Source organism: Gekko japonicus, unplaced genomic scaffold (assembly GCF_001447785.1).
Source record: "Gekko japonicus isolate JY-2015 unplaced genomic scaffold, Gekko_japonicus_V1.1 scaffold2760, whole genome shotgun sequence".
Lineage (NCBI taxonomy): Eukaryota > Metazoa > Chordata > Lepidosauria > Squamata > Gekkonidae > Gekko > Gekko japonicus.
This window is the reverse complement of record NW_015175449.1, coordinates 84,915-110,581: the sequence shown is the minus strand read 5'-3', so window position 1 is coordinate 110,581 and position 25,667 is coordinate 84,915. Positions and strand designations below refer to the sequence as shown.

The following is a 25,667-nucleotide window of genomic DNA, read 5'->3' as shown; positions in this document are numbered from 1 at the left end:
GACCTGCAGACCACATCCATCTCGCTGCAAAGGTATTCCGCTATTAAATCTGTCATTGGGGCTATTGCTTCACTCAGCCGTTGCTTCAGATTCTCTCCTTCAATTTCCAGGACCCCTTGAAACTGTAGGACCAAATTTGCTTTATCCATTTGTAGCTGTAAAAGCTTTGACTCTTCTGTAGCTTGCTTCATTTCCAGCTTTTGCACCTTTTTCTTAACTTTTTTAGTAGTGACGTCCATTTCCTTCACCTTCTCTCCCATTTGCTCTGTTGCTTTTAAGGATTGTGTCAGTTGCATCTGCTGCTCTGCCCCACTCTGCCCAATTACTGACAGTTGTTGTTTAATGCCAGTGATCTCGTCCAGCAGGGGGCGCAGGGAGTCAGCCAAGAGTTTTGAGAGCTCAGTGACCACATCCATTCAAGGACTGGCCCCTAGTTTCGATTTCAGCAGCTTCTCTTTCATCGGTTTCTTCCCCGCCATCTTTTTGGTTTTTTTTACTTTTCAAAAAAGTTGCTAAAGTATCTGATATTCGCCCAAACGCTTTTCTGCGCTCTGGTAAGTCTCTTAAAACAGTTTTAGTCACTTATTTTTCCGCTCCCCCCTCTTTCCTTCCGTGTTTCGTCTATGCGTTTGGGAGGGATCCCTCCCCCGCTCGCTTTTGGGGAGAAGCTTCTTTTTATATCTTCATGCTCGCTTCAACCCGACTCACAGTTCGTTGTTGGCCATTCGGCCTCGCTCGTCATCATTTATTTCACCTGATCTCCAACGCTTGTCCCGGTCAACAGCACTTGTACCATGCAGTCAGTCAGTGGCAGGACCTTCAGGGCTGAGGGGCGCCTCAATTCTCTGGCTTTCGGCCATCGACGAGGTCGCCCCTCAAAAGCCACCTGGCTGGGAGCCTTTTACCAAGGCTCTGGGGGATTCACGACCTGTTGGACCCCCTCCCACATGCTGGTGTGCAGTTTACATCCCCGGGACGTCCGGGAGATGTGTCTGCCTGCGTGTCGCCATAAACCGGAAGCCCGCCACGCTTCTCTTTTGATGCGGCTCAAAAAAGCTGCACTTTAGCCGTGCCTTTTCCCCCAGTGTGACCAGGGCCTAAATATGCAATATCAGTTAAATTTAGGAAAATCATTTTAGAATAACATATAGGTAATAAAAGTCACCAGCTGAACTGAGAACAATTTATTGGTATACAAGTCACAACTATTGGAAGTGTGGACACACATAGGCTGCAATGCTAAGGACATTTTCCTGGGAGTAAGCCACACTGAATAACATGGGACTTACTTCTGAGTAGATCTGCTTCAGACTGCTTCCTAAGAGGGTTTTCCCCTAAAATAACTTGATTTTTGGAATGAATAGTTGTGACAATCAAAGTAACAGAGCAACCATTTTCATTAATCCATTAGTTGTTCATTTAGGATACATTAAAAACTGTAGGCAAGAAAACAGAGAATTAATAGTATATTTATTGACTAAGAATAGCCATTAAATAAAGTCTACATGGAAAAATTATGTGCTGTTATCCACTGAATACTGGTTAAGGCAATGACAGAATATATGAGTGTAAAACTTGCAAATCTGATATAATTCAAAGAATTAAAAGTGATGATACCAACAGATAAAAATTGAAGTTATTTTAATATGGGGGGAAACAAAAATTTTGAAGAAAACTTGTCTAGAGAAATATTATTGTACTAATATTGGCTAGATAATATCTTTGCAAGATTCATTTTGATTTTTCTTCATATTGGAATTGGAACAGAATTTATAGCCTATGCTTATTTGTCATATTAATGTGTACACAGACTCCATCTATGCATCTGTTACCAACGTTTATGCTAGACTGCTGCATCACACAAGTTTCTGACCTGATAAAATTTTACATTTTCCTATCTTTTAAAGAGCAACGTCTGCACATATAATTTGCCAGCTACTCAGACATCCTTACATACATTTTTTGAAGTGCTCTGTCAGTGCAATACTGTGCAGAGTTACTCTAGTGGATTTATTCTGGATTAACTCTGCACAATGTTGCACTGTTAGCTGACTAGTTGCTGACATGTGGCCAGGTCCTCTTAAGTACCCCAGGGAAGGACAGACGGAAACTATTTCCACTTGACTCCCCCCTATTCCTTGGCTAGACCAAGGCATAGTTTGCCAGCAATAATGCATAGTAGGGGGCCAGAACACTGAAAAGAGCCATTCTACTGAGCAACAGTATAGTCAGCCACACCATGCCCAAATTTGTCCTCCCAAAAGGAGGATGGTAGCAACCATTATCAAGACTTTACTCATATTAAGGAAATAAATGTACAGTTGTATAAACACCAAAATAAAATTACAAAAGAAAGCAAGCAAAGAAGAGCTTACCCAAATCCAGAAAGTAAGCGACAGAAGAGAAAGAAGCCATAGCCCTGGACAAATGATGAAAGGAAGGCAAAGAATCCATTGACAGACATACATATCAGAAGAGATTGTCTCCTTCCCACCTTGTCTGCCAAGCCTCCCCAGAAGAATGCCCCTACCATCATCCCAAGGTATACTATGCTACCTGAAACACACAAAAAAGAATATGTTACATTATGAAAGACACAACTCTCAGTACTGAATCCTAATGAACTGTTACTTCATTAAACAATTTACCTGTGAAACAACAACACATAGGATATATTGTAGGTGGAAAATTTGCACATACATTTGTGAGTAGATCACTCTGAAAACACACTCACTCTATGTTTGACTTACTAAAGATTAAATATTATATAATTAGATACCTACACCTATATGAAAGTAAGATACAAGCAAGAAAATACGGAACTGAGAGGAAGTTCCTAAAGCAGTAAAAAATATAACTATAATGAATAAGTCTTCCAGAGGTTTGCTTTTTTCCTACTTAAACAATTATATCTCATTCAGATGTGGATAAAAAGGTATTTGTGACTGCCTTGGCAGTCACAAACTGCTGACAACTCATCTACCATTAAGTGGAACTCATTTTGTGGAGACAAGGAATCAACTCTATAAGCCATTTAATTGACATAAGTACCATTATAGTGTACAGGTGCAATCTGTTTCTGGGATATGGCATGCGGCAAAAGGCCTTTGACAGGCTGAGATGGGCATTTTTATATGGTGCAATAAAAGCTCTCCACTCCCAAATCACCTAAGAGATTGATTGGAACAACCTCAGCTGCAGCAGTCAAGCAGCGTGGAAGCATCTGCCCAGTGCTGCACCACTGGCTCTCCAGTCCGCCCATACAGGTTTTGCTTTGCCTCCTCCCAGTCCATGGGACCTTGTAGTGAGGATACAACAATTTATAGCTTACCAGCTGCTGTCCTTTATACAGTTACTAGGGAAAAGGTCCGTTGTGGAAATAAATACAACGGCCTCTAGAAAGAGGCTCTGGGCGGGTGCCCCAGCCTTGGACACTCAGGGCGATTTCGCATGGGACTTTGGCCCGCTGTGAAGCGCGGTGAGCCCTCTCTTTCCTCCGGAGCATCTCGTCGGTTTCACACCATTTGTTTCGATGCTTCCTTTTGGCCCGGTGCTTCCCCCATTTGCTCCGCAGCAGTTGAAATCCTCAAATCCCAGGATTTTCCGTTTGCTTCGCGGGGATTGAGCCCTCCCCCCCCCCTCACACACCTGCAGCCTCTCCCGTGCTCTGAAGCCCTGACTGCTACATCACATTGGCTGTCATACGGGGGTCATCTCAGCAGCATATAAGGATACAGAGCCCACCATTTTCTCCAGGGGAACTGATCTCTGCAATCTGGAAAGCAGTTGTAATTCTGAGTGATCTCCAGCCCTCACCTGGAGATTGGACACATTTTACCTCAGAATAGCAAAACTGTTTAGAACGTTAGAGGCAAAAGCCAATCAAGTCGCATATGCAAACGACCTCTGTGTTCCGAGGCAAAGGCCAATGAGGCTGCATATGCAAATAACCTCTGTGTTCTGACTGGCTATGGGGGGGAGAGGAACAGCAAACTGTTTAGAATGTTGGAGGCAGGACTCAGGCAAAGCAGCCAGTGGATAGGGAGACCCTCTGAATGACAGATCAGAGAGCAAACTGATTTTGGAGCGTGTGGAATGTTCTATAGAAGTGCCACCACCATTTGGCTTTTATTTATAAGGGAGATATGACATTCTGCTAGTATACAATTAGCATTTCGGTTAATATACCATATATCTTTTTCTTCATGAGGCAAAAATCAGTTTTGGAGCTGAATATGTCCTACTGGAAAAGAGAAATTGCCTCCCCAATTCTAACTGGCCAGTTGAATAAGACAAAAAGCCTATTCAACCTAGTTGTGGAAAGCTGAGATGGCAGCCAGACGCACCTTTAATTATGAAAACAGTAGTCCAGATCTCTGAAGATTTAAAGCATAATCAAAGATGCCCTGAATAGGTACCAAAACAGGAATGAAACCACATTAGGTAATGTAAAAAAAACCCCTTCCATTCAGCTTTGTAGACATTTCTCACAGAAAAGTTTGGGGAAATGAAAAACTGCCAAGGACAGTAGACAGAAGGTTGAATTCCCCATAAATTTGAGAACTATAGATCAAGCCCTATGAGGAAAGGCTGAGGGACTTGGGGATGTTTAGTCTGGAGAAGAGGAGGTTGAGGAGGGACATGATTGCTCTCTTTAAGTATTTGAAGGGCTTTTACTTAGAGAGGGCAGGGAGCTGTTCCTTTTGGCAGCAGAAGACAGGACTCACGATAATGGGTTTAAATTAAAGGCAGGAAGATACCGGCTGGATATTAGGAAAAACTTTTTACAGTAAGAATTGTACAACAGTGGAATCAGCAGCCTAGGGAGGTGGTGAGCTCCCCCTCACTGGTAGTCTTTAAGCAGCGGCTGGACAAACACTTGTCAGGGATGCTCTAGGCCAGGGGCATTGAACTCATTTTTTATGAGGGCCTGATCTGACACAAATGTTACTTTGTTGGGCTGGGCCATGTATTCCATAAAATGTAATGTCAGGTATCAATTGTATAAAAGACACAGGCAAACACAATTAACAATATTATTTTTTACTCAAAATACAAAGAAAAGCAATTGATTCCAAGGAGTGATTTACTGGGTAATCCACAAAAGACCCAATAAATGCATTTAATCAAATGCAAGACTAGGTTTTTTCCAAGGGATACCATAAAAGATGGGGGGTAATCTTACACTTCCATACAAATTAGCTACTTTTTGTATATAAGAAGAAGAAGAAGAGATTGGATTTATACCCCGCCCTTCACTACCCAAAGGTGTCTCAGAGCAGCTTACAAACTACTTCCCCTTCCCCTCCCCACAACAGACACCCTGTGAGGTAGGTGGGGCTGAGAGAGCTCTCGATAGAAACTGCCCTTTTTCAAGAACAGAACTATGGCTTGCCCAAGGTCATCCATTCAGGTGTAAGTGGAGGTGTGAAGTGCCTTCACTTCTTAGCCCCACCCCCTAGCCATTTCCTTTCTATTTCTTGACAGCTTCAACCATACACACACACACCTCACCATGTGTGCCTGCTTGGCCCCCCAGCAGCCTCCTGTTTCCTTTCCTCATACCAGTTGCTCGTGGGCAGGGTACGAGCCCTGGACAGGCCACATCCGGCCCCCAGGCTTTATGTTGGACACCCCTGCTCTAGGCTGATCCTGCATTGAGCAGGGGGTTGGACTAGATGGGCGGTATGACCCCTTCCAACTCTGTGATTCTATAATTCTAGGGTTACAAAGCAGATTCTTGCTTTATTCTGTATTTTGGGAGGTTCAGATGGTGGAGGAAATTACTAGGTAGCGAAGATAGTTTCTATTGTATTTTATACACTAGAATCCCACATAAAACAATATACTTTACTTGTATATTGTTTTATGTGCCATTTTATGGTACTGCATTTATGCACTGTGTTTTATTGTATTTTAACTTGTTGTACACCGCCTTGAGCCTGCCTATGCAGGCAAGGCGGGATATAAATCGAAAATAATAAATAAATAAATAAATAAATAGATATTAAATTTGTTGAAAATTATTAGTTTGGGTATTTTTGTAAGCTGTTTTGAGGGGAGGAAGTCATCATACAAATACCATCAGTAAACAAAAATATGAGAAAACTATGTCTGGCCCGGACATCACAGAGATACCAGAATACACTTTGAGCTATTAAATATGATTTTTGCAAAGTGTGTGTATCATTAGAGCGGGAAAGGAAACATGTACATGAATTTTCTTTTCTAATAAGAGAGGCAAAAATGTAGTCCCCAAATAGTCTTTATGCTGTAGTACTGGAGTCTCTGTTTGTCTATATAAATTAAATGTTGAGGTCTGTTTGTTCTACATGGTAGCAAATAGATCGGGTAGGATATTCATTTTTATTGCCGCTATTCTTCCTGTTAACGATATGTGCGAATCTTTCCATTTTATGAGATCCTTTTTTATCTCGTTAAGCAGCTTAGTAATCTTCAATTAAAGTACTACTTCGGTTTGATATCACAATACCTAAATATTTGACTGTTTTCACTATTTCCATATTTGTCAATATTTTCATTTCTTTTCTAATAAGAGAGGCAAAAATGTAGTCCCCAAATAGTCTTTATGCTGTAGTACTGGAGTCTCTGTTTGTCTATATAAATTAAATGTTGAGGTCTGTTTGTTCTACATGGTAGCAAATAGATCGTGTTTTAGTTTGGTCCCAAACCTGGAAGATCCTGCATAAATCACATGGTTTCAGCACCCAGTCATGTGCTACTGACGCAGCTCTGTTTAGTGCATCATGAATTTTTTGTTGACCAAGGAAGTGTAAGACACTAAGAAATATATTGTGGATAACTGAGGTGGCCATGACAGATATTCAAATATGACCTGATATCTGGTAGATAAGCCAATGAAGATGCAGGAAAATCAGTCTAATAGCCTCCCCTTCCTTACTCGTGCCAAAAAAGGGGCAGCAGCATTAGGAACCAGCTACACTTTCTGTAAAGTCTAAAAGGGCAGTTCCAAACAAAATACAATACAATAGTCTAATATACATGTTGCCATGATGTATAGAGTGATGTAGTATCTTTCTTCCAGAAACACATACAGTTTCTGAAAGAGCTGAAGCTGATAAAAAACACTCCTGCCTTCAACTCAGTGAGTATGTAATTTCTAAAAGCAAAACTGGATTCGGGAGAACTCCCAAGATGCAAGAACCTTTCCAGTGAGTACAATCCCATCCAGAACAGACATACCTACCCATGACCATCTTCTAGCTCAACTACTATAATTATATCTGTCTTTTCTGGATTGAGCCTAAGATTATTTATTTATTTATTTATTTATTAGTTCATATTATTTTATCCTCTTCATTTTTCCACCTCAGACAACAGTTCTGAACCACAGTCATAGCCACCGAGAGGTCCTGGAAAAGCTATAAACAATATTTCTCCTGTTTCTCTCCTAATACCGGTCAGTCAAGAGTAACCAAAGTGATGTGTCCCTAAATCAGTTCTGAAGCTCTCTGAAATGAATCTAGATAATCCACTTCATCCAAGTGTACCTCTACCCACTCAAGCACTTGCTAAAAAAACCACATTAGAGACTAGCCTATAATTTATAGGTCACTGACCTTTTATTTATTTTATTTAAAATATTTATTAGCCACCTTTCTGCTTTGCAGAATTTACAGTGGCTTACACTATAAATAAAACATAATAAAAACACAATAAAATAACAATTATAAAACCTATAAAAGCCAGCAGTTTAGAAACTCCAAATAGGGCTGCCAACAATAAAAGCTGAATCAATAAAATGAGGTCCTAAATATAACTGTCTTCAACTGCCTCCTGAAGATCAACAACAAAAGAACCAGATCACCCTGGGGAGGTTGTTTTATAATTGCATGTCTGCCATGCAAAAGGCCCTCTCTCATGTACCCACCAAACCAGCACCTTTAATTGGTGGGACAGTCACGAGGGCATTTCCTTTCGATCTTAATTCCTGGGGAGGAATGTATGGGAGAAGATGGTCCTTCAGATACCTCGGTCCCAAGCCATGTAGGGCTTTAAAGAACAAAACTAACACCTTGAACTGGGCTCAGGAGTGGATCAGTAGCCAGTGTAATTGCTGTAGTACTGGGGACATAGTCTCGCTATAGCCACATCATTTTGCACTAGCTGCAGCTTCCGAACACTCTTCAATGGTAGCCCCAATAACAGTTCATTGCAGTAACACAGTCGAGATGGATCACTGTGGCTAGAGCTGACTGACCCAGGAACAGATGCAACTGACACACCAGCTGGAGCTGGACAAATGCTCTGGTAAGTGGGGGCATTGATCAGGACAGGACACCTTGCCCATTCCCAGACAGCCAATCACATTCTTGGCCTCACTTACCTCACAGAGTTGTTGTGAGGATAAAATGGAAGAGGGGAAAGTGATGTTGATGTAAATTCCTTTGTAACCCCACTGAGGAGACAAGTGGGGTACAAATGAAGTAACTAAATAAATAAATAATCAATTATACAGAAAGTACAAAGTAAAATGTTTGCATCTGAAAGCTGCTGTTCTCAAAATAATTTTTTTCATTAGCAAATAAAGGGAAAAGATCCCCAAATGTTTGAGAAACATAGTAAACACAAACCACATTCATTTATTACAAGGAAATTTAATTTATATCAGTTATCAGGCAGACAGAAACTATCCCAGTCCCTTACCCTAAGTGGATGCTATTCAGATAAGGCCATATCTGAAAAGGGTTAAAAGGTCACACAACTGTCCTATAGACATCTCACATGATTAGCAAAAATACAGACTGATTAAAGACCACAAAATTCAATTGTATAGAGACAGTGTTTTCTGCCATTATAATTAAAATAATTGTAATACTTGCAAAAATAAACTGTATCTAGTACTCATAGCCATCTAATTTTGACAGAAAAAACCAACCCGGTCTAAAGCCCTCTCTCTATGTGTTTGTTTATTGTATAAAGTTAAAAGACTAAGATGCAGTATATATAGAACAGGGATATCAAAACCCAGTTAATCCCAGGTAATGATCTGAAGCCACTGAGATTCTTTTACTACTAGCACTAAACATATTATTTTGAAGATATCTTCTCTTATCCAACAGTTCCCTCTGGCATTAGGGAGAAAATCCTGACTGACAAGGCTGAGATAAAGTACACTTTGTTAAGGCTATAATACCTCTAATGCCTGGTTTCGCTTTTCTCTGCAACTGAGGTGCCACTGATACTATTTTCTCTCCCTCAGACCTTTGATGCTAAATGCATTCACATAGCTCTAGATTGACCCTGTCATGGTAGCAAATTGGCGTGACTCTGCAATTTGAAATGCACTTTTATGGCAATACCCAGGCTCAGAGCAATTATGAATGGTACATATGATTCAACAGCACAAAGCATTTCTGATACAATGTTCCCAGATTAATTCTGCCTCACAAACAAAAACCCTAAAGCCGGTAATTGACCATAGAATCATTCATCTTATATCAACAGTCGCTACTGGGCCATGTGGAGAGGGAAAACCCTTGGTTAAAAAAAAATCAGAATTTTAAAATTTCATTCAGTCTTCTAATGTTTTTAAATTTTAAATTAAAGTGACCATCTCTTTGTTAGCACAGTAGGCACATCAGCATTATACTGTTGGCTCACCTAGCCTATTGCAGCTTTCTAGAGTCTTACGTGGATGTCCTCTCAGCACTGCCATCAAAAATCATTTTAGCTAAAAATTCCAGGTATTGAATCTGGGACCTTCTACTGATACTGTGGCATAGTTATTATTAACATTTGCCTACCAGCTCAGATCATCTTAAGTCCTTCTCTATGTAACACACACCCCCATTAGTGATCAGAAACTGGGCTTCTATGGTGGTGCCATTCTGTACGTACAATGCCTTTCCCCAACAGAGGTCTGCCTAGCACCTAATTTATTAACTTTTAGGCATCAAGTACAAACGTTCTTGTTTTGTTAGTTTGTTGTAGTTGGCTTATTGGTAAAACTTTTCTAGGACAGAAGCCGATTTACATTTTTTCTGCTACTATTTTAGAAGAAGAAGAGATTGGATTTATACGCCGCCCTTCACTACGCAAAGGCGTCTCAGAGCGGCTTACAAACTCCTTTCCCTGCCCCTCCCCACAACAGACACCCTGTGAGGTAGGTGGGGCTGAGAGAGCTCTGACAGAAACTGCTCTTTTTCAAGAACAGCTGTGCCAGAACTATGGCTTGCCCAAGGTCATCCAACAGGTGCAAGTGGAGGAGTTGGAAATCAAACCCAGTTCTCCCAGATTAGAGTTCGCGCATTTAATCACTACACCAAACTGGCTCAGTTTTACTGTGGGGGTCCCACCATTGGCCTGGTTTTATGGTATTTTTTATATTGTTTTTGTATTGTTTTGTAACTTAATAGTTGTAGTCTTCACATAGCAGGGCTTTCCTGCTCCCTCCTACTGTTAAAACCAACTGACCCCCCACACCTTGGTGGTTTCCCATCCAAATATTAACCAGGGCCAATCCTGCTTAGCTTCTGAGGCCTGACAAGATTGGGCTAGCCTGGGCTATCCAGGTCAAAAAGGTAAAGATAAAGGTTCCCTTGCTTGAAAATCAGTCGAATCTGACGCTAGGGGAGGTGCTCATCTCCGTTTCCAAGCCGAAGAGCCAGCGCTGTCCGAAGATGTTTCCATGGTCATGTGGCCACCATGACTAAACAGCAAGGTGCACGGAACACTGTTACCTTCACACTGAGCTATTTATCTACATGTAATTTCTTGCTTTCGAACTGCTAGGTTGGCAGAAGATGGGAGCGCACTCTGTCACACGGCACTGGGGTCTCAAACTGCCGAACTACAGACCTTCTGGTCTGCAGCTCAGCATCTTAACCTCTGAGCCACCATGGTCCCCTTATCCAGGTCAGGGCAGTCTAAATAACATATATCCATATATATTATTTATCGTATATTCTCCGTTGCCAACAGAAATTGGTCCAGTAAAAGCTGGGCTTGTTGACTGCATTTATTTCCATCAGACATTCTGCCAGCAAAATCAAGTACGGGATTTCCTTGGCTTGCAAATGTGCTCCTCTCAGAAATGTAAAAATATGCACTCGAACCAAGGTCATAATCCTTGGCATCAATAACACAATGCCCACTTAAGAGTGCTCTTCCAGCATCAAGCCTCACTGAGGTTTGTTACATTTGCAATGGTAATACACATTGTTTATGTATATTAAGTCAATATACATGTTCAAAGCCATCCATATGAATATAGTGACATGTTCTTGCATAACGTCCTTTTTTAAATATTTCCTGCTGTAATTTTTTTTGAGAAAAATGTTCCTATCAACATGAGATACCCATATGAGCACTGTGTCCCACCAGAGACTCAAATCTTCAAACACTGCATACATTTGTGGGACAGTGAAATCTTCTACAATAGTAGTCAGTACTCCGTGATTGTCTCAGTTCCCAGAGAGGGACAGAGAAGGGATAGAATAGGATAGGGTTGTCCAACATCAACAGGCCTTCTAAAGTTTAAAAAATAAACAATCATCCTCTTCAGATGCAACAGAGGGTAAATTAACAGGAATTAATTTCACCATGGGGATTTTTTGAAAGGAGCATTTTCATGCTGCACTATCTCTATCCAGCTTCCATGTCCATGGCATACTATCACTTACAACATGAGTAGGGTAAGTAGTGCTATAAGCTATCATGATCACTTATCAGGAGAACGTTTTGGTAATACCCACATGGCAAGTGTAATATGTCATGCGGCGCTAGGTGTGTCAGACTAGGACCTAGAAGTCCCTCCCAGGTTCAAATCCCTACTCTGCCATAGAAGGTTGCTAGGGGACTTTGGGCCAGTCAGTCTCTCACAGACCTAAAACAATTGTTGCATGGACAAAATCAAGCAGGCAGGATGATGTTGTAAGCTGCTTCTTGTCCCCACTGGGGAGAAAAACAGGGGTACAATAAATGCTGTGAATAAATACATTAAATACAGCCCTTCAAAGTGGTATAGTAGCCACTTTAATTTCCACTCTGTAGAGGCTGTATCTGATTTGCAGGCCATTCATGCATAAGCCATTCAGCACGCTAAACCTCTGGTTATATTTTGCAGTATTTAAACACTGCCTTGACCTGGGTGGCCCAGACTAGCCTGATCTTATCAGATCTCAGAAACTAAGCAGGGTCAACCCTGGTTAGTATTTGGATGGGAAACTACCAAGGAAGTCCAGGGTCGCTACTCAGAGGCAGGTATGATGGATTGCACAGAAAATCAAGCTTTTTAAAATGTTGTTTGTGTCAGGGAGTCAGGGAGTTCAAGAGTTAATCTTCCCTGGAGAGGAAACCGGACACGGCGCGTCGACGGGCGGACTCGCGGCGAGCTCCGTGCCGCCCGTCCCGTTTTTGCCTTCGTTTGAGCCCCCCGTTTATCGGGGAGACTTCAGCTTCAAGGGGCTGGATTCCTGGCCCAGAAGCTGCTTTACAGCTGCCAGCTGCAGAGACTTAAGCATCAGGCGTCGGTAAGGAGACGGGCGATGCTGATGCAGAGCAGATCTAACACGCCCGTAAGGCTGATCCCAGAAAGTGGTCCAGAGATGGGTGGGCTGATTACGGTGCGCTTGCGCCGTGAATTCTGAGCGGGGGTGGGATTTGTTTATATTTCTATCCTACCCTTCCCATGAGTGGGCTCAGGGCTGGCTACAGCAGTGATTAAAAATAAATATTAAGCAATAAAAACAATTAAAAGCCGGGCATAGCAACAATACCATGGCAACAATGACATATTCAGGAATCCTAAACTGGGAGTAATTGGTCTGCAGGCGAGCTATAAAGCTCTTGTCAGCAGCAGTCGATCACTAGCAGAAACTGCAGCAGGGAGGCCAATTAATGGATGCCCACCGTCTCACCTGAAGGCCCGGCAGAACAGCCTCTGCGAAACTGGGCTAGGTCTTGCGGGGCCCTGATCTCGATTGGGAGCATGTTCCACCAGGCCAGGGCCAGGGCAGAAAAAGCCCTGCCCCTCTTTGAGGCTAAGTGGACACCCTATGGGCCGGGGACAGCCAGTAAATGCTGGTCCAACATATCTTCCTGCAGATGTAAACTGCAGAGTTTTGTTTTGTTTTTGCCAGACATAAAGGGTAAAGGTTCCCTTGCTTGACCTATAATTTATTTACCAATGAATTGAAGTATTGTTATGGTAGGATGTTTAACTTTAATGTGTTAGATGAAAATTAATTTAGTTAAGAGATTATTTGAGTATGGTATGTGCAAAATATAAATGTTATATTATTCCTAATGAGCAGTAATTAAAATGTAGTAGGAATAAGGAGAATATTTAAAGTATTTATAAATGAATCAATGTATTGTAAAGCTGTTTTTACTACTTCCTGGAAAGTCTGTGGTCTGCTGGGTTGAAGAGTAGACTCCAAATGTGTAAAGAAAAAACAAGCTATACGTGACCCAAAATATTTATTTACCAATGAATTTGTGAAAAGTATATGTTATATTAGTTGGTGTGTCTTAAAAAGGTGAAGGTCAAGGGAGGAAGACTATTTGTGTATTATATTAAATATATTTATTCTTAATGAAATTAATATAAAGCGAAATGAATTATTTATAATGTTAATTTAAATTATGATTAAAGGGAATGATACTAATATAAAAATGATGAAATGATGAAATGATAAATTTTATGGATGGAATAAGGCAAAATTGATTATATTTATTATGTCATTTTTAAATGAAATTGTTATAAAGTGAAATTATTTATAAGGTTTACTAAAACTACATTTAAATCTAAAGAAAATGAAGTCAATATAAAAACGATGAAATGATGAAATGATAAATTTATGGAAAGATAAGGCTAGAATATTCTCAGCATTGGTTAAGGGCATAAATTTGTAAAGTCTGAGAGGTATAAATTTGAAGATAAAAGGTGAAGAAGATGAATAGGACTATCTCTGAGTGTGTGTAGTGTTTATGTGAAAATTGTGTGTAGTGTTTATGTGAAAATTGTGAAAGAAAAGAAATTATGTGGTATATATAGGTTTAAATCTATCATTGGTAAAAGAAAAAAGTTCTGTCGTGGGTCTACAGTGCAGATAAGAATTTTGGTATAGCTCTGATGGAGTAAAATCCTTAGTAAGTTATTGAAATATAAGACCTCAGTGAATGCTATGAGAAGAAAGGGAAGATATGATACAGTAAAGATATGATTGATACGATTGATAAGCTCTCTGTGTTGCAAAGTAAAAGGTGTATGATCTATTTGTGGTGTATTGGTGAGGGGTGTGTTGAAAAACTCAATAAAAATATTTTTAAAAAAGGAGTTAATCTTCCCTGGAAAGAAGAGATTATGTGATTGGCCGCTCTACCTACTCTCTGATTGGCCAGAATTAGCTGAGAGAGGAAATAAAACAGCTGATCTGCAGGGGAAAGTTTCATTCACCTTTTGGTCTTTGTCTGAAATCTAATGTCTAGATCAGTAGTCAGACGGTTTGGCTTTTGAAAGAAGATACTTTGGGAGTCAGCGATTTCTGTCAGTGAATTGTCTATAGAGAGACGAATAAGGACCCCGCTGTCTTAAATATATTAGAACTACTCTGAGGGAGAGACACAGTTCTCTTCATCAGATGCACAGCTAACTCCTCTGGATTTATTGCTTCTTAGGGACAAGAAGAATAACTTCCTCAGGTGTTTGTAAAAAACTGTAATATCTAAAAGGGGAAACCTAGAACTCTGAAGGGAGAAACCTAGAAGCACTAAGACAAAACTATTCTTTAAGAAACTGTATTCAAGATTCTGCGTAACAGCTGAAATATATCATAAGCAAAAACCTCTCACTGAAAAGAACTTGAAATTCTGAAAATAAGCCACAACACTTTTGTTTGTTCAAAAACCTCAATTCTGTGTGTGTGTGTGTGTGTGTGTGTATTTCCTTATATATAATTGAGTAGTGGGGTGGCACTTTCTGAACATTCCGCACGCCCCTAAATCAGTTGGCTCCATGATGTGTCACTCAGAAGCTGTCCCTATCCACTGGCTGCATTGCCTAAATCCCGCCCACAGAAGCAACGCCCACCAAAACTTTCCTCAGAAGACGGTTGCTTCACAAGGCTAACCATGTTCCCAACGACTCACCTTCTACCTGACTGGACCAGCCTTTCAAGGTCATTTACATATGTAGGCTGATTGGGTCTTGCTCCATTCCACATGTCATCCCCCCGTAGTCAGTCGGAACACAGAGATCATTTGCATATGCAGCCTGATTGGCCCTCGCCTCCAACATTCTAAATAGTTTGCAGTTGCTCTTGGGAGTCATTGAATGTGTCCTGAGGTAAAATACATATCCCAATCTTCCCTTAAACATTCACTGGGGTTGCCAATCTCCCTGTGGGGCCTGGAGATCTCCCAGAAATCACTGTTCCCCAGCCACAGCACATCATTTCCTCTACAGATGATTTCCCGGCTATTACAACTGATCTCCAGATTACCAGGATCAGTTCTCCTGGAGACAATGGCTGCTTTGGGCTCTACTCCTCAAATGTTACAATCCTGTAACTGGCTATGGAATTGCTTTCCAGACCCTTGGGCCCAAGAAAATATGGCACAGGAGGAGGTGCTTTTCCACCTTAGCTGCCACTGCATAACCACAAATCAACGTAAGTCAGGGGTGGAGGAAACCATACCTGTTACCGTGTGGCTCTCCTCCCATACTACCATCTTGGGGCAGCAAAATGTCGAGAGAGCCCTGCCTTATAAGAACATAAGAACATAAGAGACGCCAATGTTGGATCAGGCCAAAGGCCCATCCCGTCCAACACTCTGTGTCACACAGTGGCCAGAAATACCAGTGCCATCAGGCAGTCCACCAGTGGGGCCAGGACATTAGAAGCCCTCCCACTGTTGACCCCCCCCCAAGCACCAAGAAGACAGAGCATCACTTGCCCCAAAGCCCCTATCTATACCTTGTGGCTAATAGCCACTGATGGACCTCTGCTCCATATGCTTATCTAATTCCCTTTTGAAGCCGTCCATGCTTGTAGCTGCCACCACTTCCTGTGGCAGTGAATTCCATGTGTTAATCACTCTTTGGGTGAAGAAGTACTTCCTTTTATCCGTTATAACCATTTATAGTTAAATGGAAGGAAATAAACATGGCTCACCTCCCTCTATTTTCCCCTTCCCTCCACTGTCCCACCAGCCACCGCCAGGACACTCACCTGGAGCTTCTTTCTAGAGCTCGTTGTATTTCTTCCCACAACAAGCCTTACTCCTAGTGTGTGTGTATTTGAACGTTTTACCTCAGCAACCTCTATATCAGAGGTGCTGAACGCATTTGTTATGAAGGCTAGATCTGATATAAGTGTCACTTTGTTGGGCTGGGCCATGCGTGCCATAAAATGTAACAGGACGTACCAGAGATACAAGCTTTATAAAGGTGATTTCAGATGTTAAATGGCAATAGCAGACTTGATTGGATTAGGTGTGATATGCAGAGGGGTAGTAGGCAGGGAGATACCAGCACTGGTAATGAGATGGGAAATCTAGGTCTCAATTCCATCCAGGAGGATTCAGTCCAGAAGGATGCAAAGAATAAATGGACATAAGTCTGACATTAGAAACTAGAACATTCAGTTGCTGACCTAAGAGTAGCAGTGCTCTTACAAAGAGATTTCAAAGGAAGATTAGAAAGAGACACTGCTGAATTGCAACTGATAATGACACTCAAGACAATGCATCCTCCTGGACTGAATGGAGAGCTAGTTTTGCTGTCTTTTGCTGCTATTTTATTTTATTTTTATTTTATTTATTTCATTTATATCCCGCCCTATCCCATGATGGGCTGACATGGTAAAAAAACCATCAGCCACCTCAACCAAAGGCCTGGCAGAACAGCTCTGTTTTACAGGCCCTGTGGAATTATAGAAAGTCCTGCAGGGCACTGATCTCAATTGGGAGAGTGTTTCACCAGGTGGTGGCCAGGGCAGAAGAGCCCCTGGCCCTGACTGAGGCTAAACAGATGTCCTTCAGGCCAGGGACTTCCAGTAGATGTTGTTCAGTGGAGTACATGGCTCTCCAGGGCTTATATGGGGCTTATATGGGGAGAGACAGTCCCGAAGGTATGCTGGTCCCAGGCCATGTAGGGCTTTAAAGGTCAACACCATAACCTTGAAATGGATCTGGTACTCAACTGGTAGCCAGTGCAGTTGGTGTAGCACTGGCTGAATGTGCGCCCGCACAGATGATGCCATCAGCTATTATCGTTTGGCATCTGAAATCACTCCACCCTCCAAGATATAAGGACAAGATATAAGTGTTCTAATTCCTAGTCAGGGTCTTTTTGAAAGAAAATAAATCCGAATAGGAACAGAGAAATCCAATCTTTTTTTTTTTTTTAAACAACTTTTGGTCCCGTCAACTTTTGGTCCTGGTCACATGGGCTGGAAAATGCGGGGGGGGGGAGCGTGGCTGTTTGCCCCGAAGCAAAATAACACGCGGCTGCCCGATCACACGTCCCATCGAGGTCCCGTGGTTAGGGGGTGAGGTGCTGATCACACGGGTATCCTGCAGCGTGGCAAAGAAGCAGTGTGGTGCGATCACAGGAGCACTTGCTAGGCGCCGCTTCCATGGCAAACGGGTGTTTTTTTTACCAAAGTTTGTGCACATGCACCGTTGGGCGCTTTTGCGCATCCTGCGGAGACTTGGGGGGGGAACCCTTGTTTGCGAAGGAACATCGGTGGGCGCCGGATGCCACGGGATTCCACCGGAAACGCGATCAGACGCCCACCCTTGCCCCGTGGTGTCCAGAAACCAGTACCTCGTAGGTACTAGTTTTTTAGTCCGCATCTTCGGCAGGACGCCACGGGATAGCCACGGGAGCACTATGCTTCCCAGATGTTGCGGTGTGATCGCGCCCGGAAAATCCGCCTATCATCCGTATCTTTAGCGTGGCAAAAGCTCCGTGTGACCGGGGCCTTTCAGAATAAGCCAAAATAATTTCCTCAATGTACATTGTGCTTGTCAAAAGAATCCATCCTCCAGAAGAAGGAGGAGGAGGAGGAAAAGAAGAAGAATGCTTTCACACAAAAGCTTATACCTGGAATAAAATGTTGTGGTCTTAAACCTGCCATGGGACTCCAACTTTGTTTTCTCTCTTTCTCTCTCTCTCCTCCCTCTATCTTCCACCCCAAAAGAGGAGGAGCAGCCCTGGAGAAGGAAGCAGAAGCTGTCTTTATGTGTGTGTGCCTGTGTGTCTGTGAGTGAGTACGAGAGAGAGAAAGAGGCTTGTCTTTGTATCTCTTCCACACACAGCAGGAAGTAGCCATAGAGCGCTGTGCGTGCGTCCGTGCGTCCATGTGTGTCAGAGCGAGAGAGGGAGGGAGAGAGGGAGAGAATGGGGGGGAAGAAGGAGGTAAGAGGCAGGAAACAGGAAGCAGGAATCAAAAAGCCACTAAGGGAGCTGGGGGAAAGCAAACTACTGTGTGGCTGCAGTAGCAGCCATGGAAAGGAAGCAGGAGAAGGAAGTTGCTTGAGGGGGGGTGGATTTGAGCCCTATCCGGGCTGAATGCGGCCCACTAGCTGCATGTTTGATACTCCTGCTCTATATCATGAATCCTCATATATTCCCTGCCTGTTTATTAAAATCTTTGTTCTGTTTTTGAATGTTAATTTTGCCTCACATGCCATTTCATGAAGGTATTTTAAAACAAGGCAGCTCATGTATTCCCTCTAGTTCCTGTGCTGGGTCATAAGCCTAAACTAATATCCGTGACAGGGTAGGATGGTAAAAGCTTATAAAATAAAAAAGGAATACATGCTACTGAAGAGTAGCTCAGTCACTGAGGGGGAACTAAAAATATTTTTGGTGGGAAAATTTTGCCTGGGTGTTGGGAAAGAGACAGGGGTCTGTCATAGCAGGCAATGGAAAACCACCTCTGTTCGTCTCTTACTTTGAAAATTGGAGGAGGCAGAGGTCATTTCAGGGGGATCGCGGGGGATCGCAGTTCCCCCGGGTGAGGTACGGGGGCGGGGCACATGATGAAGCCCTGCCCCCTGCTTCCGGCCGCTCCGCTTCCGGCCCTCATTCAGCCAGGAGGAGGCAGGAGAAGAAGAGGGTAAATTGCTTCCTCCCTGCCACTCCCCACCCCTGCCTGCCTGGGGCCAGGGAGGGCCTTCGTGGGGCTTCCTTGCACTCCCGCCGACCTTGCAGGTCGGCGGCAGCGGCCGGAATCGTTGGGGGCGGGGTGTGTGGCCTTATGACACACTTCCGGTGATGTCAGGAGGTGTGGCCTTATGACACACTTCCGGTTATGTCAGGGGGTGTGGCATATGTTAATGAGTTATGCTAATGAGTTCCCCTAGCTCTTTTTCTACGAAACGACCCCTGGGAGGAGGTCACTGTAAGTCAGCTGCGAGTTGACAACACTATTCACCACACAGAGCAGCGCATTTTGACAGAGTAAACTCTGGTCTTAAGCATTTCATTCTTTTCAAAAGAGAAATTTTCCATAAAGGTTTTTTTGCAGTGATTGACACAATTTCCCAATTTTTCCATCAGAAATTTTTTTTTTTCTAAAATTTGTCAGGTTTTCACATCTAAACCATTTTAAAATATATCTTAGTTTTAAATTCCTTAAGTGAATGTAATCCTAAAGGCCAACTTGTAGGTAATTTAGCAACAAGAATATTCTGGTAGTAGACCTACCTAATATTGTGAACAATGTCTTTTGTTCTTGCAAAATTTCAGGAATGAAATCTTAACAGCTGCTAGGTATGTTCTTCGAGGGGGCATACTTCTAATCTATGCTTTTTATTCGCAAAACTGCAGTGCCAGATTCAGAAGCTAAGAAAAGTTTTAAAATTCAGTGTTTTGATAGATGAGGACTTATAAATCATGATTTATCCACCTTGCACAATTAACTAAACATGAGGCCTGTGGAGAGTTCAATGTTGTGTTTAAAGACCTTCAGCTTTGTTTCAAAAGTAGATTTGACACCTAATGATTTAAACTGTGATGTATTTTCAGCTAAAGAAACTCAGACTGCTGAGACACACACACATGCAAAACAGATATGACAATTACATCATGTAGGTGATATCAACAAGGTGCAGACTTTTTCTACTGGCGACATACTTTATGCCATTGAGAATACATTTGCATTACTATGAAATGCAATATTTTGTTATTGGAATTACAATGTAATAGGTAGAACCTAGTGGGGAAGTATGATGGTGGCATAGAAGTAGAGGTCATTTTTAGCATATTATGTAACTCTGAATTTTGGACATTCACAAAACTGATCACGGATTGATAATATTCAGATGTGAAAGCCATTTCCCTGTGAATTATACAGGCTTAGCTTTAAATTAGCAAATATCATGTCTCAAAAATGGGTACATTGCAAGGGGGAAAAAAGACTATACAAAAAAACTTAAATATGGTTGCGTTCAGACTGGCAGTTTGGCCTGATATAGGCACATTTTTACAAACGGATTAAATGGGCCCAGTCACGCAGCCACATCTGTCAGGGGTTCCCCTAGCATACTCACCCCATCAGAGGATGACTTGGAGCCTGGTTAAAAAGCCACCGTGCACTTCCCTCCCCTTTATAGTTTTTGTAGTAATAATTTTTTTAAAAGCCACCACCTCCCAAGTGGTGTTTTTGTTTGCCCGCGCATTCATTGCGCATGGCCGGATGTCTGAACACAGGGGAGCTTGCACAGAATGGATTTGGCAGTCTGAACCTGCAGATCCGTTCTGCCGCTAGGGAGGCATTTTTAAAAAAAATTGTTTATATGCGCATGTGTGTGCACATGCGTTTTATGTGCGCACACGGATTTTGGGAAAAAATTGCAGTTCGCTCCATGGCTGAGGCACCACAATAATGTGGATGCTTTACCATGGGATGTCTCTGTGGGTAACCCGCAGCAGGGTGTGCTGTGTGGCTGATATATCCCACTACACTTGAACCCGGTTCAATTAGAGGCAGGACCATATTGCGCCAAGCTGCCAATGTGATCACAGCCTATCTCCCCCCCTCCTCCATGAAGAGCACTTTTGTAATCTTTATGGTCTAAAGAGTCCTGTGAATGTTCTACTAACATAAATAATCCTCTTTGGCACAGTTTCTAGCATCAAACAAAGCAAATCTGCATGCTTAAAAACACTTCCATACTTGCTGGATTAGCAGCCACAGGTATAAATCAAATACACCCTAATATGCACGTTAAGCACATGCATCCAAATGTGGATGCTGACCATGCACACTGAGAGTCTTAGGCAAAGGTCTTTCACATCACCTACTGCCTGTTCCTTTTAACTGGAGTTGCCAGGGATTGAACCTGGGACCTTCTGCATGCCAAGCAGATGCTCTACCAATGAGCCATGGCCCCTCCCCTTCCACTGCACACAGAGTTGGGAGAATTGTTCTTTACATGGGATCAGAACAAGTATGCTGATGTTATTTGAGATGAGCTGGTTCACTCCTGCATTAACTGCACTACGGCTGCAATCACACACGCCTTTAGATCTAACATAGGTGTGAATGCCTGATGGATCTAAAGGGAGTGATCAAACAGCAACATCTAGGAAGCGTCCCACAGTCATCAGTAACCCGTGCTGCTCCGCCGCAGAAGCAGAGTTAAAAGAAACCAGGGAAAGTCCGCCTTTAACAGGTTCCGACGGGCCACGGACAGACTTTCCCGTCTGATCGCTCAAGCATGCTCTCATGCTGTCGGGATGGTCTGATCATGCCATCCCAGCTTGGTGCCATTCCCCCCCCCCTCTTCGCAGTATGCACATCATCGCATACTCCATAGGGGGCCCTCAGTGTGGAGGTGCCATTCCTCGTGTAGGCGCATGGGAAACAAACGGCCAAAAAAAAAAAAAAAGACTCAGCTGCAGTTGCGTCTGATCACACAGTGATGGGCTGTGCCTGCAGCTACAAAGGGAGGTGTGATCTTGCAACTGCGTGTCAAATTCCTCCAGAGAAAATAGCCTCGTTTCCCCTCCGCTTCAACTAGCGCATGTGACTGCATAATAACATTAAAGGTCAAAGGCACAAATGCCAGCAGCTTGGATCCCAACTAGAATTTCCACAGGTGCGAGAGGGGCATGATTTTCATCAACTACCCTCCTCATGTGGCAGACCTCTAATTTCCCACCAAGCTATTCCTGGGGGGGGGTCCTCCTTCCCCTAACCAGCATACAGACACCTCCTCATCAAATGAAGAGGCCAAAGACTCAAAAGAGGAGGCGGCTGGACACCTAACACCACTGAAAAAGCAGGCAGTTGCAATACCTCCAGGAGCCCCCTTTGATGTACAGAAGTCGTCCAAAGAGTTTGAATCTGCCAGCTCACAGCCCTCCCTTCAGACTCAAACCTTGAACCTTCCACTCCAGAGCCACGGCCACACCAGAGGTCTTTCCCCATCCTCTGAGCCACCTCAGCCCAGTCACATTACTGACCATCTTAACAAGGCACCAAACATTTAAATATCATTAGCCTGCACCTGGAGGGAGGAGCCAGTATCTCCACCTTCTTGCACTAGTATGTATGGTCTCAGTTCACCCACTGTCTTGGCTGGAACAACATCTCTGATCCACTGTTGGCTCCAGCTGCCTCTTGAGCCTTCAGCCTGACAAAGTAATAACATTTTGGGCTGCCACAGGAGGGGGAAATTGGCAACAATAGTTCCTGTCCTTAAACCTATGGAAATTCTAAGTGGGATCCAAGCCAACCTCAGTAAGTTTGCACTTCTTTCCAAAGCAGAGTAAAAGTTATTAAAGTTAGATCAAGATAGGTAGCTATATTATTCTTTCTGTAGCAGTAGAAAAGAGTAAGAGTCCAGCAGCACCTTAAAGACTAACAAAATTTGTGGTAGGGTATGAGCTTTCGTGAGTCACAGTTCACTTCTTCAGTTATTGAGGTTGACTCAGTGTTTATTGTCATTATGTTTTCTAAATAGTAATTAACTGTTACAATGCTACGGAACTGCAATAACTTTTTACATAATTTTCCATTTGTATATATGTAAATAGTCATTTGTTGGACTGACTTTGTATCTATTTTTACATAATAAAATTAAAACAACATTAGTAAGTGTACTTATTAAAGTGTACTTATTACAATTTCACTTGTATAAAACAATTGTGACAGACACAATTTCAGAAATTACTTTTGATTTTCAGGATAAATGAATATATGTGTAAAAAAAGAATTAAAATTGAACTAAAAAGTTAGAATAAGAGATTCTTTTTAAATGATGCATAGACATATTTAGAGAAAAACAATTTGCCCTGAGCCATCCTTCATTGTGGTGCAAATAAAGTAAGTTAAAGTAAGTGGTGGGCAAGGACATGAAAAACTACCCCTGAGAAAGGTTGCTGGAACGCTTATTGCTGCTGTTGAAATTTTCTAGATGTTTCACCTAAAATCCAGTGGCACTTTTAAGGGCATACAGGACACACACACCTTTGAATGTACTTATTAAAACTTCTGACTTCCCTCATAATTACTCAGACATTTCTACTGAGGAGGAATCAACAAATTGGCTTAGGCAATACAAGAGGCGGGACCTGCAATACTCGCGGGGGGGAAGTATTCCCCACAGCTCCCGGCCTGCAGAAGCAGGAGACACAGAAGCAGGTGAGACCAGCCTTCTCCCTCCTTCCCCAGTGGCAGTGGCGAGGCCAGCCCGCCAAGCTTTCTCCTTCCCCCCTCCCTCCCCAGCAGTGGCAAGGCCAGCTGCCTGCCAGCCAAGCTTTCTCTCTCCCCCCTCCCCAGCAGCAGTGACAGCGAGGCTGGCCCACCAAGTTTTCTCTTTCCCCCCTCCCTCCCCAGCAGCGGCAGTGGTGAGGCCGGCCTACTAAGCTTTCTCCTTTCCCCCTCCCTCCCTGGCAGTGGCAAGCCCGGCTGCCCACCAGCCAAGCTTTCTCCCTCCCCCTCCCTCCCCAGCGGCGGCGGCAAGGCTAGCCGACCAAGCTTCCCTCCCCAGCGGTGGCGGCAAGGCTGGCCCGCCAAGCTTCCATCCACAGTGGCGGCAGCGACGAGGCCGGCCCGCCAAGCCTTCTCCCGCCCCCGTCCCCTGTGGTGGTGGTGGCAAAGCCGTCTCAGAGCATTCCCTGCGCATGCGCAGGGGACGCTCCTTTACTTTTGGGGGGATTTAAATATCCCCCTATAGTTTTTTTACAGTTTTTAGATTTTTCTGCACATCTGGGGATTGCCACAAATGTGCAGGAAAATCTCCCTGCCCCCCAGGTGCCCCCGATGTGCAGATTTAGATATCCGCACGCGGGGGGCGCCTTGGCTATTAGATATATAGATTACAGTAGCAACTTTACCTGTAAGACTAAAATGTCCACAGGAAACAGTCAGGAGTCTCACAACTGCTACAACAGCACTATCTCAGATACATGTAGCCTTTTAAAGTTGCAAAACAGTTTGCAAAGCTTGGGGAAACAGTACCATAGTACCATGGGGTGTCTGGGTGTTTTTCTTTTCTCCTTAGCCAACCCCGGCTTCAAGGGCCTACTAGTCCATTAGGAGAAAAAAGGCAGAAGTTCAAACATTCCCCACTAATAGCAAGACATGTTTCCCAACTCTTATCTTTACTTATAGATGTCCTGGGTACCATTCCAGGAAGTTTACCAATTTTTAAAGTTTATGGAAATTTATAAACAGAGTTACATACACTCTTCTCTGGAACTCTGTTATTCACCTAAAGGGCTGGCCTGTCATTGATTCAGGAGCATAAGTTTTTTTGTCAACTGGCCACAACAAAGTAGAGAAAAAACACCAAGACACATACAGAGAGAAAAATCACATCAGCACATCAATATAGTTTTGGACCTACCTAACAAATAAGAATTTTTTTCTTTTAAAAGGCATAAGACAAATATTTATACAAATGAGAAAGAAATAACTATGCTCACCAAGCCATCCTGATCCGGAGTTGGGGATACAAATGTCTGTCTCAGCACTGGGCAATACAAATCCAACTACAAAAACCTCCACCCCATCAGCCATTAGTGCCATTCCTAGGACAAAGAAGAGGGCCCACTGAAAACGCCCATGACCACATTCTTGAATGATTAGCTCATATTGCTGTGCTAGTTCTTCTTCATCAGCTTTTCTTTCTGTCTCTAGCTCATTACGGTCCTTGTAATCATCTCGGTTGGGATGTCCTAATGCTGCTACCCCATCCTTGTTCTGTTCTGTATTGGGGATTCCCTGATATTCTCCCTCATAAATCTCATCATCTTCATCATGTCCTTCTGTTGCTTCACTTGATCCTTCATCTTCGTTTGCTTCTCCATCATAATTTCCTCCTTCAGTATAGTATTCAGCATCTTCTTCACCTTGGAATCTATTGTAAGATCTCTGTGTATACCCATCTTGAGCTTTGTCTACAGTTTTGTTCACTTTCTTCACTGTTTGCCTCTTGACTTCCTTGGCAATGTCCTGTGCTCCTTTTACTAATGAAGTCCTATCTTCCATCTTGTAAGCTCCATCCATTTTGTGTTAATCAACGTGTCACTAAACCAATTGAGTGCAGGACAGCTATTGTATGCTCAACATCAACAGCAGCACATAGCAACATACATTAGGTTTCAATGCAATTTCTGAAAAAGAAAAGAGGGGGGGAATTACGTAAGCTTTTTTCACAGA

The 25,667-nt window shown here is 42.9% G+C and overlaps 1 protein-coding gene across 1 annotated transcript in view; it reads right to left on the bottom strand.

The window, feature by feature from the left end:
- Nucleotides 1–25,514, bottom strand: part of LOC107122748 (synaptic vesicle glycoprotein 2C) — a 98,154-nt gene extending 72,640 nt beyond the window's left edge. The window contains exons 1-2 of the mRNA XM_015425880.1: nucleotides 24,932–25,514; nucleotides 2,376–2,556 (exon numbers count right to left, since the gene is read on the bottom strand). Coding sequence (XP_015281366.1) covers nucleotides 2,376–2,556; nucleotides 24,932–25,514 — 764 coding nt within the window. The remainder of the gene's footprint in view (nucleotides 1–2,375; nucleotides 2,557–24,931) is intronic.
- Between the last annotated feature and the right edge of the window lie 153 nt (nucleotides 25,515–25,667).